The 20,890-nt window shown below is 40.0% G+C and overlaps 1 protein-coding gene and 1 long non-coding RNA gene across 2 annotated transcripts in view; one reads left to right on the top strand and one right to left on the bottom strand.

Moving 5' to 3' along the window:
• The first annotated feature begins 1,260 nt into the window (after positions 1–1,260).
• Positions 1,261–2,626, top strand: LOC109124239 (uncharacterized). Its single transcript, XR_002032161.2, has 2 exons — positions 1,261–1,347; positions 1,440–2,626. It is a non-coding gene; the product is annotated as an uncharacterized LOC109124239 (long non-coding RNA).
• LOC100244234 (uncharacterized) overlaps positions 2,543–20,890 on the bottom strand; it is a 64,256-nt gene continuing 45,908 nt past the window's right edge. Inside the window, exons 6-7 of the mRNA XM_010663718.3 lie at positions 4,792–4,986; positions 2,543–3,644 (exon numbers count right to left, since the gene is read on the bottom strand). Of these exons, the coding sequence (XP_010662020.1) occupies positions 3,021–3,644; positions 4,792–4,986 (819 nt within the window). The 3' untranslated portion in view covers positions 2,543–3,020. The remainder of the gene's footprint in view (positions 3,645–4,791; positions 4,987–20,890) is intronic.

The following is a 20,890-nucleotide window of genomic DNA, read 5'->3' as shown; positions in this document are numbered from 1 at the left end:
ATCCACAAAGGGGGGTGGAAGTCTAAAAACCCCTTTGCCCACGCCCACAAAAAGGGAAAACAGCATTGAAATGTTTTAATCATTGGGTTTGTTTGTGATAGCATTGAATGTGCATTCTGCAGAATTGATCAATTTTGTGAAGGAGTGCTTAAATGAAGAGCATCTTGGGAATCCAACAAATGGTTTGGCTACAACGAATTGTTGGCAAGGCTCCATAGGGAAACAAAATGGAAATATTCCACATCAAAAGCTGCAAATAATCCAAGGCATGGGGGCAACGGAAATCCTAAACGAAACTTGAGGATTGCATGAAGTGAAGAAATTGAATCAGGTGGAGACCAAATGGGAAGTTCACAAAAGTGGAAATTGAGAATGACATGCATGAAAATTTACCTCTTTCTTTCGTGATTTTAGAGGATTATGACGAGGATTGACAGAGTGAATTGTTGCAAGAAAAATGGATTAATTCATGTCCTCTTTCACTCCCAATTCGTCCATTGAAAGTTACCAACCAACCCAACAGTCTATTTCTTTAGAACCTGTAAAACCTTCTCCGCAAAAGCTTCTCTTCTCGCCTTTCTTTCTGCTTTAATTTCAAATACTGTATCGCTTTTTATCCACCAATCACCAACCTCATCAGCCAAAAAACATCGGATCGGACCCTAAATTGCAAACCTAACGTCCCACTTCTTTTAGCCTAAAAAATAACCTATTTGGACAAAACTACACTTTAGTACATTCCTTAGGATTTTCTGGCTGAAAAAGGGCTGTATTTGAGGGGCCCGAAGCTTCGTTCTCTTTCGGCTAGGGTTCTGAGTGTTCTCTTTGAAATGGTTTTTTTACAGAGGTTTCTCTTTTCAAGGGTTTTTGTAACTTTCTTTTTTTGCCAGGGCTTTGAAGGAAGAGGTGTTGAGGAGTGAATATGGTATGAAGGGAGGGGGAAACTGGTAAACGAATAAGTTGTGGGTTTTTGAGGAGTTTTCTCTCTGATATTTGGGAGGGCTGTACAGCGAAGAAAAGAGTAAAGAAGAGGGGTTTGAAAGCTTTGACTTTAGGTTTTGAGAAAATCTTGACGCCCTTCTTGATTCCCTTTAAAAAGACGAGAAAAAGTGGGGAAACCAAGGAATTGTGTTTTGGATTCTCAGGGTTGGTTGAACCGTGAACCGTGAAGAGAGCGAGCTGCTGTGTTTGTGCTGGAAAAGACAAGGACGAAGGAGCAGAGAAAGGAAAGAAATTCAGCTGAGTTGCCGTCTCCGGTCTCTTGGATTAATTTCATGGACTGAAGGGTTTTTTTTTTTTATACCAAAAGGGTTATTTTTGAGGTTTAATCAAATCCCACTAAAATTAGTAAGTTTATTAAACCCAAATTGTAAATTTTAATTATTTATTTATTTACCTCGTTTTAATAATATTACCTTTACTTTTTGTTTTTATATCAGATCTTAGGGTTCAGACCTCATTAATACACATGTTATGTAAATGTGGAAGCGTAAAGGCACAAGCAGTGTTTGAGAGGATTCCCAATGAAGACGTGGCTGTTTGGAGTGCCATGATAAATGGTCATGCGGTGCATGGGATGGGAAACGAGGCTCTGAGTCTCTCCACAAGATGCAAAATGAAGAAGGAATTAAGCCAGATGACATTGTTTACTCCATCGTATTATTGGCTTGCAGCCATTCAGGATTAATAGAAGATGGATTGAAGTATTTTAGAAGCATGTAGAAGGATTTTGGAATAGAAGCCAATATACAACATTATTCTTGTTTGGCGGATCTTCTTGGTCGAGCTGTTTATGTGGAATTGGCCTTGAGAACTATCCAAGAGATGTCTAAGTTCAAGCTTGAGTTTGGGCTCCATTCCTTAATGCTTGCTACACGCATCATAACCCTGAGCTTGGAGAGTTTGCGGCTAAGTTGTTCGATTTGGAACCGAGAAGCACTCGCAATTTTGTATTGATGACTAATCTGTATACATCTGTCAGGATGTGGAAGGAGGCAGCTAATGCAAGAAGTTTAATAGATGCTAGGGAATTGGTTAAGGAGCCTGGTTGGAGCCATATTGAGATTGATGGTGTTGTCCATGTTCTTGCTTCAGAAGGCCAATCCCACCTAGAGCCAACTGATATCCATGAGATAGAAACTTTCTGACGCTGGGAATGTTGCAGAGACAAAGGTGGTGATCCACAAGTTGGAAAAGGAAGAGGATGCATTGAAGGTCGAGGCTGAGTGTGCAGCTATTGCATTTGGCCTCTTTGCTAAAAGAACCCGCTAATTAAGCTGGTGCCACTGCTCTGTGTGTATAATCGAGCTATGGTCATCTCTTAACCATTTTGAATCAGAAGACGTCATTTAACAACTCGTCATGGAAGAATTTCAGATAATTTTACATTTAAATCTGTTTGTCAACTATTTGCGCACTTGCTCTGAGTGATCATTCTGAATCAAAACAAGACAAGGGAATCACTTTGAGTTGTACATTCTTTAAGGGAAAACTAGACTTTAGACTTGTATATTCTAAGGGAAAACTAGAAGACAGAAGACACTAAAATGCTTGCTCTGTATTTACTTTCCTCTGAGCAAAGTAATGTAATGTATCCATGTAAATAAGAGATGAATTCAGGTGCAGACTCTCCATAGAAGAGGTAATACAACATAGGAGAGTTGTTACATGGTAATAAAATTCTGACACATGGTGATAAAATTCAACTGCTGAAAAATCTTAACTCAAACATCTTCATCAATAATTCTATTTGGACTTTAAAATCATTGGAACTAGGCCATAAAACTAACAGATACAACTATTACTTGCAATGTAAAAACTGATTTCTGTATAGAGCTTCTCTCTAATATGTTTCCATTTTATTGTGCAATTTATGAATTCATGTCAGTTGATTGAATTAATAAAAGCTCAACACCCTGTGAGATCTATGTGCAACAGACAACTGATTTCTCTATATTTGATGTTTATTCTTGATTCCACTAGAGTTCATCAGTCTTTTTCTTTCCTCCTTTTTGGCTGTTTCATGGTCCTCGCATCCTCTCAACAATGTTCCTGCCTTTCTCTTCAATGTTACGCCTTTTTTCTTCAAGTTTCTCCCCCATCTTCTTTCCCAAATCAAGCATCCTTGCTTTTCTTCCCATTCTCTTTGGTCTGGTGTCAGACTCTTCAATTGTATGGTTCTGTTCCTCAGCTGTAACCTCTGAACCAGATAATGATTGACAATCTAGGCTCTCCCATCTGCTTGATTGGCAAGTCTCTTGTGGCTCATCATTCCTTAACAAAGCGGTTTGTGATTCTTGCAAAGACCTGCTTCTTAGAGTAGATAGATCATCAGAATTCAAAGATGATAAGGCATCTGAAGGTTCACTGACTGGTTTAGTAACATATTCACCACTCTTTGGCTTTTCATACTTGCTTTCTGGATGATCTTTGGTGGTTCCTCTACTAGATTCATTCTTTGTTTTTACTTCAACAGGTTGGGAACTGGGAACATCGCGCATCGTGTTGGCATCAGTAACAGCTTCTTGATTAATCCATATGAATGGTGCAACATTACGTTGAACCCAGTCATCCTTTTCTGCTAACATCCATGGTATGCATACACTTTCACAGTTTGGAAGTACTAGGGTATCCCGGATGGCTGCCTGTAGAAAGGACACTAGCATTAGCATACACCCCTTTGGCAATTTTCATTCTGACAAATTCAATTTTTCCAAGCTCTTGGCAAATGAAAAGATGCAGCTTTTATTATCTTTTAATTGCAGAAACATTTTATATCTTCTAAATAAGATAATTAAAAATAAAATGCAATCAAATGCCCTGTACTGGATCATTGCATAATCTCTTATAGGAAAAGAGTATATGATTTAGGATTCAAACCATCACAGTTGTTTTAGAATCCCCTACATTTTTTTATAAAGAATTTGACATCCTACTTTCTTTTGTATATTTTATTACTTTTTATCTATCATTATACAAGTATAGTTTCTGATCAAGAAAATAAAAATAAATAAAAATTGAGAGACAGAAAGAGAGAAATTAGCTGGTAAGAGGAAAATCTAATATTGGACCAAGATCGTCTTCTTGAGGGACCACCTAAGAGCAGTCTAGGCTGTATAAGTCTCATGTATTACTAGGCAGGGAAGAATGTTTCTTTCCCATCTTCTGATTCTATCACTACTAAGTAAATGTGGAATTTATCATGAAAGTAACACAGGCAATTCTAAGGAGCTTTGTTCAACAGAAGACCAGCATGGCTTATACAAGCCAAAAAATGTTATCTGAAATGACCTTTTTAATTTCCACTATGTGACTTCTGAATTTAAGATATGCAGTTGGATGCATCCAGCTGGGTTTTCCCCCTATTCAATACAAGAAAAAGTAAAATTATAAAGAAATATCATAGTTTTCATAATATTAGCTAAGGTAAATTTTAAAAGTAGAAGAGAAAGAAGTGCTAAAGTTAGATGAGAATATCATCACATAAGATGGTTACCATGTTGGCATACAAGATAGTTATCATGTAACACCTTAAAATATTGATTTCTTTTTTTGAAGTTGGAGAATGTGATATACATTGTGAACCTCACCACTGTATATTTATTTCCTCAATTTATTAGTGTAAGCCCAAAAAAAGAGGCTACACGTGAGAGAAAGTGTTGGAGAGTATAAAATACATTGTGAATCCAAATCCTACAAACTTAAACTTTTAAGAAAATTGGTATTAGAACAGAAGTACCATCATTTTGATGTCAAAGAAGGATATCAAGTGGCAAAAGAGTATTTCCTGACCTTAAATCGATTGGTTAGGAACAAAACGATGTGGCTGATAGTAATCTTGTGTTCCCCAATTGAAGATTCCAAGTGGAAATCTATATCAGGCATTGATGAAAACCCAAACCATAACCGATCAGATGGAGGTGGCTTTATATGTAACCGCACTGTTCCTCGCAAGGATGTTACCCTTATTGCCATAGCAAGAGGCACCTTCAAATTGAAGAAGATCAATTAGTTTAAGAACAACAAAAGCTATAGTCCTGTTCATGTTAAGGAAATCAGTAGCAATGGCAACTTATATAATGTAGAGTCAAACTAAAACGAGTAGCCACTTGCCTGTGTATAATGTAGAACTTCAAGGATAAACATGACTACATGCATTTGACAATCACATGAAGATGGAAGACCCATTTTTTTCCTCACCATTTCAAATGTTTCAAACTGATACCTGATATCATGTAAGTTCAGTCCGGTTTAATTTTCTACCCTCATTTCCTGGTTAGAATCTTAGCTGAAAGGGTTAAATTTCATATTCAATTAATAAACACCTTCCAAATTTTATCGAAATTTTGTGATGTTGACAGTTCTATTTTACATGATGAATTTATGTGGTTCTCTTTCTTTATGTGCATGTGTGTTTGTGTTAGCCTTTTTCTCCACTAACTTCAGTAGTTTTGTTCAACTGATAAGGGCCCATTTATAATTGTTTTCAATTTCATGCTCTTTATATGTATAAACATTAAACCATCAAGCTGTTTCTGCTGTATTTTCACTTTGAAAAGTCTCTTCATGATGTTGTATTTAAAAGAATAGATACAGTGAAAGATGTGGTATTTTGAATTCCAATTAAAGAAAAGGAGGTGCTCATGGTGATCATGGTGATAAAGGAGGTGATGACAACTTTAGTAATAGTGGTCATAATAGTGGCAATGGCTGTGTTGAGGCAGTCACAGTGATGGTGTGCCATCACATTGGCACTGATGGCAGCCATTGGGACCACTAGTGGCAATTATTACGGTGGTGGTGCCTACCTATGTTAATTGTTACATGAGACAAGTTGGGTACTAAAGTGTGTCTTAAGTGTCAGATTCATTTAAGTTCTGGATCTTAGCACAAAGGATACAACTAATCTAATTTTAATTTCCTCTCATTCTATTTCTGGGTCAAATGGAAGAGTATAACTACGAAAGAATGTTAAACATTTGAGTCTTAGATTAGTTAACACTGCTATGGGAATTTGTTCTTTTCATTGTTGGACATACTCACTAGTTACATATCCAAACCCTTGCTATGTCACATCCAATACGGATAGTTCACATACTTTGAAGGGTTTATTCATGAGCCAAAGTAGTGGAGTGTTGGTGGTGGTGGTGATGTGGCCACAACCATGGTGTGGTAATATTGAAGTTCTCTTTGTGTTCTATTTCTTCACCAAAATTCTCTGTTATTGTGAATGGTACCCCTTCAGGGTTTTTTTCAGAGCTCCAGGGGATTGAGGCAAGGGGACCTACTCTCATCGTACTTGTTTGTGTTAGCCATGAAAGCATCTTAGTTGCCTCCTTAGGAGGGCTAAGAAGGGTGGTTTTCTATCAAGCTTCAAGGTGAATAGTAGAGTCGGAGAAGGTTTGTAGGTTTCTCATTTCTTGTTCGTTGATGACACTTTGGTGTTTTGTGAGGCATCAATTGCCCATTTGACCTACTTAAGTTGGTTAGTTATGTGATTTGAGGCCATTTCAGGTTTGAAAATTAACCTAATCAAGAGTAAGCTCATTTTGGTTGTGAGGTGACGAATTTGGAGGAGTTGGCTTTTGTGTTAAGTTGCAGAGTGGGTGTGATCCCGATCTCTTATTTGGGCCTTCCTCTAGGTGCCCCTCATAATTCTTTGGCTGCTTGGGATGAAGTGGAAGAAGGGTTCTATAAAATATGGACAATGTTGAAACGACAATATATTTCCAAAGGAGGGAGACTAACATTGATTAGGAATACTATATCTAGCTTGTCGGTCTACTTTATGTCTTTGTTCTGAATGCTAAGGTTTGTGAGGTTAAGGTTAGAGCAAATTCAACAGAACTTTCTTTGGGGAGGAGGGACCTTAGAGAGAAAACCTCATCTAGTGAAGTGGGTCACTGTTTGTTTAAATAAGAGGAAAGGGGGTGTAGGAGTTAGATGTCTTTCTTCGTTGAACAAGGCCATATTATGCAAGTGGAATTGGAGCTTTGCAACATAAAGGGAGGTGTATTGGAGACAAAGTATAAGTAGTAAGTATGGGAAAGTTGAAGGCCATAAGAAATTATGGTGTTGGGTTATGGAAGGCCATAAGAAAGTAGTAGGAGATAGTTAATAGTAGAATTTCCTTCTCTGTGGGCAATGAGAGTAGGGCAAAGTTTTGGAGGGATAAATGGTATGGTGTAGAACCCTTGAGCGTTTCTTTTCCATCCTTTTTTGCCTTAGCTACTTCAAAGGAGATTTGGGTGGCAAACTTGTGGTCTTACTCTAATGGAAGAGGTGTTTGGACACAGATTCACTAGGAATCTAAACGATTGGGAGATTGAGATTGTGGAGCACTTCTTGGCAAGGTTTCTTTTTAAGGTGGTAGTTGAGAGAGGAGAAGACAAGGTGTGTTGGTTGAAGACAAAATGTGGAACTTTCTCTGTTAGGTCTCTAGCCTAGAGGAGGGGAGATCAAAGTTATTCCCAGCAGGTATTGTGTGGAATGGCTTAGGTTCTACCTAAGGTGACCTTTTTTGCTTAGGAGGCAACTTGGGGAAAAACTTTGACTCTTGATTAGTTACAACGGAGAGGTTAGTCTTTAGCCAATAGATGTTTCTTGTGTCACATTCATGAGGAGTCAATTGACCACATTCTTTTGCATTGTAGCAAGGCAAGGGTGTTGTGGCAATTTCTGTTCTCTCTTGGGTGATTCACTCCGCTATCAAAGAGATTGTTAGGTTGGCATGGCTCTTTTGTCAAGAAAGCCGAAAAAGGTTTGGGAAGTTGTTCCTTTATGCCTTTGTTTTTTGGATAATTTGGAATGAGCGAAATAGAAGATCTTTTGAGAATGTGGAGCTCTTTGATCATAGACTGAAATTTTTTTTTGTGTAGCTTGTTTTCTTAGTCCAAGCTATTTATAGGAGAAAGATTATTGTCCTTGTTTAACTTCATTGATTAGATGGGTGCGAATTGAGGGAATGAGTATTTTTTTTGTTTTTTTGTCCCTTTTTTTTTTGCACTATTTGGCAGTCATTATATACATCGTGTGTACTTTGGTGCGCCTCTTTTTTGGCATTTTTCATTACTATTGGTTTTTACCTATCAATATATATATAGAGGGTCATGTCCAACATGTCCAAACAAGTAGATGAGGGGAGAGTGGTAGTTTAACATGTGTTCATGTCCTATTATGCTAATTCCACATGACCTGATGATTGTCGGCCATATCTAATAACATAGGCATCATTAGACTTGGCCAATCATAGAACATCATGTACCTCAAACTTAATTACATGTCACTAGGATAATTCTTCACTAGCATGGCACCACATGTTTCTTGTCTAGGATCGCGCATCTCATCGTCACCTCCATTTCATTTATATTTTGGCAAGCATCCCATTGCCACCTCTATACTTTCATGATATTTTAATTTTTTCCTTTGCTACAATATAACAATACCTAGAAATTGATATCTACCTCCAAATGGTAGGTATAGAAGTAATTCCAATGCCCATGACATGGATGCCCACAAATGGTGGTTACCAAAGAGGTTATCCTACTTACCTCCAAATGAAGGTGACACCATATGCACTTAAAAGGGAATTGATGTAGTTCATTCTTGTTATCAACAAAAGCATCATTATTCACCCTAAAATGGTCATTACTAACAAATTTTCTACTTATCCTTGAGGGCATCATCCGTGATATCCAAATGCTAATCTACCTACTCAAGTTAGAAGCAGGGCTTAGGAAGTCACAATGTGGACTTAGTGCATATTAGTGGTGGGATTGACTATCCTACCAATAATCACTTTGGAACTAATTTGAGGATTTTAGTTTGGAAACTAAAGTTAATAGTTCAACAAGATAGGATTAATAAGTATCGAGCCTATTTTGGTCCAAATTAGAGTTAAGGGGATTTTCCAGTGTTTATTAGACCCGTTCACCACCAAAACTTTGCAAGTTAGCATATGCAAACAATGGGGAGTTACATTTAGAAGCACTACAAAAGGCTTCATTTCCTATAAGAAAAGAAGAAAGACTAATAAACTTATTCTCCTAAATTCTCCAGATTCTCTAAATTTGAGATGGTACCATGTGTGAATTCTTGTATAGGATTAGTGACACACTCTCCAAGCCTCTTGCTTTTCTCTCTCTCTTTTGAAAGACTAAAGTTGTTTAGTAATAAACTAAAAAATATGTCAAGTTGATTGAACTCAACACCTTGCTTCACACACGACCTCATCGTGCACATGGGTCTAAAAATGGAGGAATAAACAACTAAAAAGGTTCAAATCCAAAACCTCCATAAATCAAAGCTTTGATATCATGTTAAACCACCATTTATCCTTAAATTTTATCAAACCTTTGATTCAATGATGTCATGGATTTGAATCTCTTTTTCTATTTTATCTTCGCTTTGTTGAATCCCCTTTGTGATAGAATTTACATAAGGAGAGGTGCCAAGTGTGATCCTTTGTTGGACATATGTGCTAGAGGTGGCTACACACTAGGTTGAATGTCAAGTGTTAGTGATGTAGAACAATTGATGCACTTTTTTTCTTACATAGAAAAGATTTGACTACGAAAGGAATTAGATTAGAAGAAACGAAGGAATTAAATGAGAAATTATAGAGAAAAGACACAAATTTTCTGAATTGTTCTCAAAATTAATAACAATCCACATTGTTATGATTAACTTTTTTGATAGGCAAAAGAGCAATATAGAATAAAGAGCCAAAAAAGGCTACACCAAGCACACAGGAAGTATGCATGTGCACTCCAAAGAAAAAACAAGAAATCCCTCCTCTTATAGGAAACCTAACCAATCAATAAAATCAATCACAGAGAAGGACTCTTACCCTAGACCCCCTTTAGACCAATCTAAAAAGTTACACAAAAAAAAGAACTTTAACTCTTGATCTGAGAGCTTAACATTTAAAAAAATCTTTCTATTCCCCTCTTTCCAAATAGTCCAAAACAAACAAAGAAGAGCAACATTCCATGCCTTCTTTCTCCTCTTTCCAATAGAGCAGTTGTGCCAACCAAGAAGCGTTCCTTAGACTAAGGTATGCAATACCCATACTACTTCAAACAAGGAGAAAACCAACCGCCATAACATATTTGCCTTCAAACAATGAAGAAGGATGTGATTGCTAGATTCCTTCTTGTCTTTGCATAGAAAACATCAATTCACTAAAGTCCATCCCCTTCTTTTCAAAATGTCCAATGTTAGAATCATGTTGCTTCCCAACCGAAAAAACTCACTTTTGTTGGAGCCCAAGAATTCTAAGTGATCGTTGTCGAGAAAGATTCTAAACCATCCCATCATACAAAAATTTAACAAAAAACTTGCCACCCTTCGTGGCCATCCACACTGCCTTGTCATCTACCTCCCTATTCACTAAATTACCTTGCAAACGTAAAAAAAAAATGCTTCAACACAACCTAACTCCCAGTCTTGGAAATTCCTTGTGAAACAAGGGTTCCATAGCCCCTCACTGTGAACATGATCCCAGGCATCACAAACCCAAGCATCCTTTGAGGTGGCTATAGCGAACAAAGATGGGAAAAAGGTCCTCAAAAGGGTGTCCCCATATCAAATGTCCTTCCAAAATCTTATCTTTCTTTCATCGTCCATGACATAAGAGATCTTGCTTCCGAAAGCATCCCACCGTTTTCTTATAGCCTTACACAACCCTACGCCACAATCTTCCCTTGCCTTTAAAGAGCGCCAACCCCCTTCTTCTACTCCATACTTCCTAATGATTACTTTCTTCCAAAAGGGTTCTACTTCTGACCTGCACCTCCAACTCTACTTACCTAAGAGAGCCTTGTTCAAAACAGAAAGAATGTGAATGCCCAACCCTCCTTCCACCTTTGGCTTACAAACTTTGAGCCAGCTCCCCAAGTGAGGCTTATTTTCAAGAGACCCCCCTCCTCATAGAAAGTCCCTTTGAAGTTTTTCCAATCTACGACACACCCTTTTTGAAATAGTAAAACATGGACATGAAATAAATGGGAAGGCTAGACAAAGCTGTTGATAAGAGTCAATTGTCCCCCCTTGGACAGGTATTGTCTATTCCACCTTGCCAGCTTTCTTTGCACCCTCTTTTCCACCAAGTCTCAAGTTGTTGTTGATTTAAAAGTAGCACCCAAAGAAAACCCAAGATATTTCGGAGGTAACGACCTCACCTTACACTTAAGAATGTCCACCAAGTCCTCCATAATAAGAACCCTTCCAACTGAAATTAACTCACTTTTTTCTAGGTTGATCTTAAGCCCCAAAATTGCTTCAAACCACATCAAAACCTAATGAAGATGCAACAACTAGTCCTTAGAAGCCTTATAGAAAATTAGTGTCTCATCTGCAAACAAAAGGTGAGACACCTCCACTCCCTCGCCACCTCTACCTTCCACCTTGAAACCTAAAATAAAACTCTATCCCTAGCTTTCTTAAGAAGAAAGCTAAGAGCCTCCATAGCTAAAACAAATAAATAAGGAGACAAAGGGTCTCCTTGCTTGAAACCTCTAGAGATATGGAAAAAACTTACAGAGGTCCCATTGATTAAAACAAAAAATTTGGCTGTAAAAATACACCAATTAATCCACCCAGTCCACTTATGGTCAAAAACCCATCTTGTCTAGAATTGCCAATAAGTTTCAATTTCCATGATTGTAGGTCTTTTCTATGTCTAGCTTACAAAGAATGCCATTAGAACCACTCTTTAACCTAGAGCCAATGGCTTAATTAGCAATAAGGATTACATCAAGAATTTGTCTCCCTTCAACAAAAGCATTCTGAGAAGAAGGGATTACCTTTCCTACCACTTTTTTTAGCTTATTTGTTAGAACCTTAGCCAATAATTTGTACAAACTCCCAACTAAGTTAATAGGCCTAAAATCCCTTAGGTCATCTACATCATCCTTTTTTGGGATTAAAACAAAAAAAGTAGCATTCAAGCTCTTTTCAAAATGCCCAATTTTAATCCTAGTTGAAAGACTAAGGTAGAGTGATTAGAGTTAGAACTAAATTAAAAGGTTGACTTTAATAAGAATAGAAAACCTAATTTTAAAGGACATGGGAATCCTAATTTGAATGCAAATAGGAATCCTTATCATCTTCTATGTCTACATCTAGAATAGACTTGAAATGAGTTATTTGTATCAATTAGCCAACTTGATAAACATCATTAGCTCATTCCTTGACCATATAGATTTTTTATTTTTCATTTTTTGTCTCCCTTATTCAAAGCATCAAGGATAAGGGAGGCATACTTTCATGCATTTGGGAGACTTAATGTTCCTTTGACCACTATATCCATCAAGAGACCAATAACATAAAGGGATGTAATTACATGCCCAACTCTTCTATCCTACTTGATGGTCGAAGATCAAAGTGAGGTTATAGTGAGAAGCTCCCCTAACCTACTTTTGGTGTACTCTAGTGTGCTAGTTCTTTTGGCACTTTTAATATATTTTCTTTTTTGCCTATTAAAAAAAAATTCCCTTAATCTACTTGAAGTCGGTTCATGCCCAAACTAATAGTAAATACATTGAATACTAAAATGATGACCTATATTATATAGGCCCACTCCCTCCCATGTAGATATTGTTTACTCTAGGTCTAATGAATCCTCACGATTTTCCATGAGGTGTCTATCTTTTTTACCTGCAATCTCGTGAGATTTAACAAGGATGTTGTGTCTGCATGAGGAGTGATTGTGATATCCCACATCGGATAAGAGAATAAGTTTTTGGCACTATGCATACATTGGCTCATTTTAACTATGTAGACACATTTTAAAACCATAAGGGCATATTAGACCTACAGTAGACAATATCTACATAAGAGGAAGATCGTCATTACATATATTGTTCCCATTGGAAACAACTCCATTAGTCATTTTGGAAAATTTCAATATTTTTCTCAAAATATCACCAAAGTATTGGAAAATATCAACAATATTTTGACCACAATGTTAGATTTCCCTCATTTCAGCAATATTGATATTTCAAGGAAAATTTTGCAATATTCCAATATCATGAGGAAATACTATAGATTTCCTTTAATCTCTTTATATATTGTTACTCCAAAATTTTAGATATTTCAATGAAAATATAAGCAATATTGTTGATTTTTTCACCATTGAAAAAGATTCAGCAAACAAGAAAATTAGGAACAAAGGCAAAGCAATGATAGAGAGTGAGTTAAAGGAAATGAAGCCAAACAAAGGCAATATGAAGGAGCATTAGGGTCAATAAAAAATTATAACTTGAACCGTGATTGAATAAGGGATTGAAAAGCCATAAAAAAGTGTGACAGACAAACGAGTCCTTTATACAAGTGCTCGTTTTGATAGGTAGCTACGGAAGTTGGAATACTTAGTTAATTACAACTAATCAAGCAGAAAAGAGATGAGGAACCAGAAGCGTGTTTGGGAAATAGTTTCTGTGTGAATGAAGTTTTGGAATTTTGGACTTTTGACAGTAGGTTAAGAGGTGAAGATTTTGGCTCTACTTAGATATATGAAGGCTAGAAAAGATGTGAGGAGTCGGGAGGGGAAGATTACATCCTCCTCAAATTTTGAGAGGGAATTAAAGAAGTTGGAACTACTTAAGGTGTTGGTTTTTGTTGAAAAAGATAGGATCAACTGAGATAATTAGCAAGATATTAGGAGATTTAAATGTACAAGATATTAGGAGAATTATTTTTTTGTAATCTATTAGACAGTTGTATATTGTTAGGTTGTTAAGTTGTTTCCTATTTTTGTGTTGAGAAAAATCCTCTATAAAGAGGATGCCGTGTATACAATTTTAAATATAGAACATAATAAAAAATATATATATTATCATTTCATATTCTGTTTACATGGTATCAGAGCCGCCCTAATTCACCCAAAAAACCCTTGCGATTTTTTTTTTTTCTGCGTATTTCTTTTCCCAACCAATAGCCATGTCTGACGTTTCCTTTGAGTCAAACCTACTTGTTTCCTCTTCCAGCCCAACAACTAAACCTACAACCCAAACCCATAATACCGAATCCCATCCTGTTCAGATTACCACCATTCGCCTCAATGGTGACAATTTTTTAAGATGGTCTCAATCAGTTCGCATGTATCTTAGAGGGAGAGGGAAGATCGGGTACTTGACTGGAGACAAGGTGGCACTGGCATCGGAGGATCCTCTATACACAACCTGGGATGCAGAAAATTCAATGGTGATGACATGGCTCATGACCTCCATGAATGAGGAGACTGACTCCAATTATATGTGCTACTCCACAGCCAAAGAATTGTGGGATAATGTGAATCAGATGTACTCTGATTTGGGTAATCAATCCTAAGTGTATGAATTGACCCTTAAACTTGGTGAGATTCGGCAGGGAGAAGAATCTGTCACCAAGTCCTTCAGTTCATTGAAGCTTCTTTGGCATGATTTGGATATGTTCAATGACTATGAATGGAAGTCCACTGATGATGCTAATCATTACAAACATACTATGGAGGCTCATAGGATTTATAAGTTTCTTGTTGGACTCAATGTAGAGTTTGATGAGGTTAGAGGACGGATTATTGGCAGAGTTCCTCATCCTAAAATCAGCGAAGTCTTTGCTGAAGTTCGAAGGGAAGAAAGCCACCAACACATAATGTTGGGAAAGAAATCTAATTGCGGAACTGTTGAAAGTTCTGCTCTTAGTGTTGCTGAAGGTTCTGCCAATAAAACAACTAGTTTTCAACGAGGCCCTGGAGAAAGGCCACGGGTCTGGTGCGATTATTGTAACAAACCGCGCCACACTCGAGAAACTTACTGGAAAATCCATGGAAAACCAGAAAGTTGGCAGAACAACAAGCCCGAAGAGAGAAGCAATCGTTCAAATGCCAAGGCCAATGCTACTGTCAATGAATCAGAGTCATGTCCTTTCAGCAAGGAGCAGAAGGATCACCTTCTGAAACTACTAAAATCCAATTCTCCATCGAGTATTCCTAGTGTTTCTCTAGCACAAACAGGTAGTACACCTAATGCCTTTTCATATTTGTTGAGAGAGAGAGAGAGAGAAAGGAGAAAAACCTTATTTTCATTCATCTAATCTCTACTTACAATTGAGAGATATATATATACAAGGCTAGGAGTCCTAACTACCATACATGTGACCTATATTAACAAGGAAAGATAGTATACTATACATACATTATATTCAACACTCCCCCTCAAGCTGGAGCATATACGTCATATGCACCAAGCTTGTTACAAATATATTTAATCCTAGGACCTCTGAGAGATTTAGTGAAGATGTCTGCTAGTTGATCATTTGAATTGACAAAACTTGTAGCAACACATCCTGATGCGATCTTCTCTCTAATGAAATGACAGTCAACTTCAATATGCTTGGTCCTTTCATGAAAGACTGGATTGGATGCAATATGTAATGCGGCCTGGTTATCACAGATGAGTTTCATCTGTTCATCCTTTCCAAATCGCAACTCCTGAAGAAGATGTCTCAACCATATGAGTTCACATGTTGCCAAAGCTATAGCTCGATACTCGGCTTCAGCGCTAGATCTGGCCACTACATCTTGTTTCTTACTCTTCCAAGATATTAGATTACCTCCAATAAAAACACAGTACCCTGAAGTAGAACGTCTATCTGTGGGTGAGCCAGCCCAATCTGCATCTGTGTAACCAACAACTTGAGTATGACCTCTGTTCTCGTACAATACACCTTGGCCTGGTGTACTTTTGATATATCGAAGAATACGGATTACGGCATCCCAATGGCTATCACATGGTGACTGTAGGAATTGACTAACAACACTCACAGGAAAAGAAATGTCTGGACGAGTAATGGTGAGATAGTTCAATTTACCTACGAGCCGTCGATATCTCCCAGGGTCTCCTAAAGGCTCCCCCTGTCCTGGTACAAGTTTGACATTCGGATCCATAGGTGTGTCTACCGGTTTACAGTCTAACATACCGGTTTCTTCCAGGATGTCTAAAGCATACTTCCTTTGAGAAAGGACCACACCAGAACTGGATTGAGCTATCTCAATTCCCAAGAAATACTTGAGTTTCCCCAAGTCTTTGGTCTGAAAGTGGGTAAAAAGATGTTGCTTTAGTTTCTGTATACCATCCTGATCACTGCCTGTAATGACGATGTCGTCCACATAAACAACCAGATAAATACACTGCCCCAAGGAGTTATGATGATAAAAGACTGAATGGTCTGCTGTACTGCGAAGCATGCCAAACTCTTGAACAACAGAACTAAAACGGCTAAACCATGCTCGAGGAGATTGTTTCAAGCCATATAGAGAACGGCGTAACCTGCACACTAAACCAGACTCCCCTTGAGCAACAAAACCAGGAGGTTGCTCCATATAAACTTCCTCGGCAAGATCACCATGAAGGAAGACATTTTTAATATCCAGCTGATAAAGAGGCCAAGAACACATAGCAGCCATGGAGAGAAGCAAGCGGACAGAAGCAATCTTGGCAACAGGGGAGAATGTGTCACCATAATCAGAACCATAAACTTGAGTATAGCCTTTAGCAACTAAGCGGGCCTTAAGGCGATCAACCTTACCATCAGGACCAACCTTAACTGCATAGACCCAACGACAACCAACTATAGATTTACCAGGGGGTAAAACAACAAGATCCCAAGTGCCATTAGAGTGCAGAGCAGCCATTTCATCCACCATTGCCTGTCGCCAGCCTGGATGGGAAAGAGCTTCATGGGTGCTCTTGGGAAGAGAAACAGAGGATATAGCAGAAACAAAAGCAGAATAGGGTGAAGATAATCGATGATAACTCAAAAAATTGTAAATAGGATGAGGGTTACGAGTAGAGCGAGTACCTTTCCGAACAGCAATGGGTAAGTCATTAGGAGAAGGCAGAGCCGGGGCAGGTGAAGCCGAAGGGATAGGAAGTGAGTCAGCAGGTGCCTCAGGAAAAGGGAGAGGAGCAACGAGACGCGGGCGACGATGATAAACCTGAAGTGGTCGAGGGGGCATAGCTTCAGGTGGGGAGACAATGGGAATGGGCAAGACTTCAGAAACGGGAAGAGACTCAGAAGTGGTGGAAAAGAATGGTGAGTCCTCAAAGAAGGTGACATCAGCGGAGATAAAATACCGATGAGTCTCAAGGGAATAACAACGATAACCCTTCTGAAGTCTGGAATATCCCAAGAAGAGGCACTTCATGGCTTTGGCGGAAAGCTTGTCCTGTCCAGGAGTGAGAATATGAACAAAGCAAGTACAACCAAAGACACGAGGAGGAAGGAAATAAAGTGGTTGGTCAGGGAAAAGAAGGGAGTGAGGAATCTGATCGTGTAAGACAGAGGAGGGCATACGATTAATCAAATAACAAGCGGTAAGAACAGCGTCCCCCCAAAAACGAAAAGGAACGTGACTATGGAGGAGGAGAGTACGAGCTGTCTCAACAAGATGTCGATTCTTGCGTTCAGCTACCCCATTTTGTTGAGGAGTATGAGCACAAGAAGACTGATGAAGAATCCCATGATGAGACATAAACGAAGTAAATTGGGCTGAAAAATATTCCCTGGCATTGTCACTGCGTAACACACGAATAGAAATATTGAACTGGGTTTGGATTTCAGTATAAAATTTCTGGAAAATAGAGAATAACTCAGCTCGATTTTTCATTAAAAATAACCAAGAACATCGAGAATAGTCATCAATGAAAGTGACAAAATACTGAAATCCTAAAGTAGACGCAGTCCGACAAGGACCCCAAACATCAGTGTGGACAAGCTCAAAAGGAGACTTTGCCCGATTATTCAAACGCTTTGGGAACGAGACACGAGTATGTTTCCCAAGCTGACATGACTCACACGGAAGCGACGACAAAGTGGAAAAACGAGGAACCATCTTCTGGAACTTGGAGAGACTAGTGTCACGGACTTAGTCGTTCACTAAGCTCGTGCGGCACTTAGACAAGCCAAGACGCTTGATCTTGCTAAGTCAGCCTTGCTCCCCAATGCTTAGCTTGCTAGGCTAAGACACTTGCAACTCAAAAACTTAAGAAGCTTGGTAGGCAACTCTTGAAAGAATGGAAGCTTTCACTAACTCAAGGAAACCTTTACAAGTGCTTGGATGCTCACTTGCTTGGTTAGGAAGTGATTTTGGGTGATGCCTTGGCCAAATGAGGCCTTCACCTATTTATAGGCACCAAGGGAACTCTCTAGAACCTTGGAGGGTTCCCTTACAAATCAAGAATATTCTAGAACATCCTACCCTATTCTATGTACATCCCTATGTACAAGAATATACAAGAGATTCCTAGAAGTCTCTAGAAAGCCTTGGACTCCTCTCATGCCTTCCACCATAGTGTAGAGATGTGTGGACATCTCTAGGCATTTCTAGAACCTTCCACACTCTTCCCACCAATGGCTTAGTGTAGATGGCTCCAGGAGTCTCCAGAAGCTTCCCTCCTCCTATATAAACCCATGGGGAGGGTCATTTGAAGCATCCTGTGACACTCTCCCCCACCGATGCCGTCGACGTCCTCGTCGTTGCCTCATTCTGGAATCTCTCGATGTGTTTCCAGAATTTTCTCAAGGCATCCGCATGTTCCCAGCTTACCTGCCTCTTAGGTAGTCCTTTCCATCGGACTAGGTACTCTACCACAGGAGGGACCCCTTGTCTCCTGGTGACCCGTTCAGCCAGGATATTCTTCACCTCCTTCTCCCGTGAGGCTTCCAATGGATGCAGACCCGTGCGCTTCCGATGCTTAGAGTGCTGCTTCATCTTACCCATCGAGTTCACCTTTCCCTTGGCGACCTCTTCCATGTGTGTGCGGGCTACCTCAGCTCGCTCTCCTTTTTCCTCCTTTACTTGCACCCCTGCTAGTAAGGAGGTCTTAGGCGTACTAGGCTTCGGGTTGAATTGGAGGGCACTTAGTAGCTGCATTGAGCCCATATGTGCTTCGTCCTCCTGCTCCCTCTCCTCGATCATGGCACTGAGCGCCTTCCTCTTTGGGCAATCCCGTGCCCAATGTGGACCGTCACACAGGAAGCACTTGATTTTAGGCGTGAACTCCTTCCTTTCCGCCTTATCCCTTCCTTCTCGGACGGTAGACGTCTTGCCTGATCCCTTTTTAGGAGCATTGTGGTCCCTTGGAACCTCGTCTCCCCCACCCATGGCATGGCTATCCTCCAAAGACTCAATCTTAGAGGAGTTTCCCCTCCTATAATCCGTTAAAGACTCGGCTACTACCATAGCGGTGGCTAAGTCTTGAACGCCTCGGCGCCTTAATTCCTGCTCGGCCCACCCTTGCAGGTTATCCATGAAGTTGAATAGCAATTCCTCTTGAGTCATGTTAGGAATCTCAAGCATGAGCGAAGAGAATTCCTTGACATAGTCGCGTATTGAGCCTGTGTGCTTAAGACGCCGCATGTTTTTCCTAGCCAGGTAAGCCACGTCCTCGGGGTAGAACTGCCTTTTGATCTCCCTCTTGAAATCCTCCCACGTCTCTATGGTGCAAATGCCTTTCTCCATATCGGCAAACCTTCGACGCCACCATAGAGTAGCTGTGTCAGTAAGGTAGAGAGTTGCAGTTCTTACCTTAGCCGCCTCATCCGTCAATGCGATAGCCTCAAAGTATCGCTCCATATGCCATAAGAAGTTATCCAACTCCTTGGCATCCCGATTGCCACTAAACCTATGTGGCTTCGGCACCTCCACCCTAGATGCCTCCTGTGTGGCCATGACCCGTGCCGACATAGCAGCCTTGTAGATGGCCAACTCCTGCCTAACTTCCTGGTCTCGGGACTCCATTCGAGTGGTCAAGGCCTCTATCCTTGACTCCATGCTAGCAAGCATGCTCAAGACCTTTCCTTGGAAGGACACAAACTCCTCGTGCGACACTGGCTGAACTTGTGAGACTAGCACCCTCTCACGAAGGTCTTGGATCTGCTCCCTTAGATCCTCTAAGCCCTTCTCCATGCCTTGCTCGATCAAGTCCAACCCCTCCCGAGTGTCCGCCATGGCTAGCTCCACCTTGGCTAACCTTGCCTCCATGTTGGCAACGGCATCACGAGATTTATCCTTCCTGCCCCTGCCCCGTGCAGTAGGCTCGGTCTCCCTCCCACGGGTTTGCTCACTAGTCTCCTCCACGTTGGAACCCGACATGCTTCCTTTGCTATGCCCACTTCGTAACCGTGCTCTGATACCACTTGTCACGGACTTAGTCGTTCACTAAGCTCGTGCGGCACTTAGACAAGCCAAGACGCTTGATCTTGCTAAGTCAGCCTTGCTCCCCAATGCTTAGCTTGCTAGGCTAAGACACTTGCAACTCAAAAACTTAAGAAGCTTGGTAGGCAACTCTTGAAAGAATGGAAGCTTTCACTAACTCAAGGAAACCTTTACAAGTGCTTGGATGCTCACTTGCTTGGTTAGGAAGTGATTTTGGGTGATGCCTTGGCCAAATGAGGCCTTCACCTATTTATAGGCACCAAGGGAACTCTCTAGAACCTTGGAGGGTTCCCTTACAAATCAAGAATATTCTAGAACATCCTACCCTATTCTATGTACATCCCTATGTACAAGAATATACAAGAGATTCCTAGAAGTCTCTAGAAAGCCTTGGACTCCTCTCATGCCTTCCACCATAGTGTAGAGATGTGTGGACATCTCTAGGCATTTCTAGAACCTTCCACACTCTTCCCACCAATGGCTTAGTGTAGATGGCTCCAGGAGTCTCCAGAAGCTTCCCTCCTCCTATATAAACCCATGGGGAGGGTCATTTGAAGCATCCTGTGACACTAGGGTGGCCCAGACGATTGTGAATGAGGAGAGGAGCATCAGTGGAAATGCAAACTGCAGGAGATGAATCTGAGGTGAGGTGGGCGTGGTAGAGATCCGACGGCGATGAGGTTGTCCGGG

This window comes from Vitis vinifera, chromosome 16 (genome assembly GCF_030704535.1).
Source record: "Vitis vinifera cultivar Pinot Noir 40024 chromosome 16, ASM3070453v1".
Taxonomy (NCBI): Eukaryota; Viridiplantae; Streptophyta; class Magnoliopsida; order Vitales; family Vitaceae; genus Vitis; species Vitis vinifera.
Note: the sequence above shows the minus strand (reverse complement) of the source record. Positions and strands in the feature narration are given on the sequence as shown.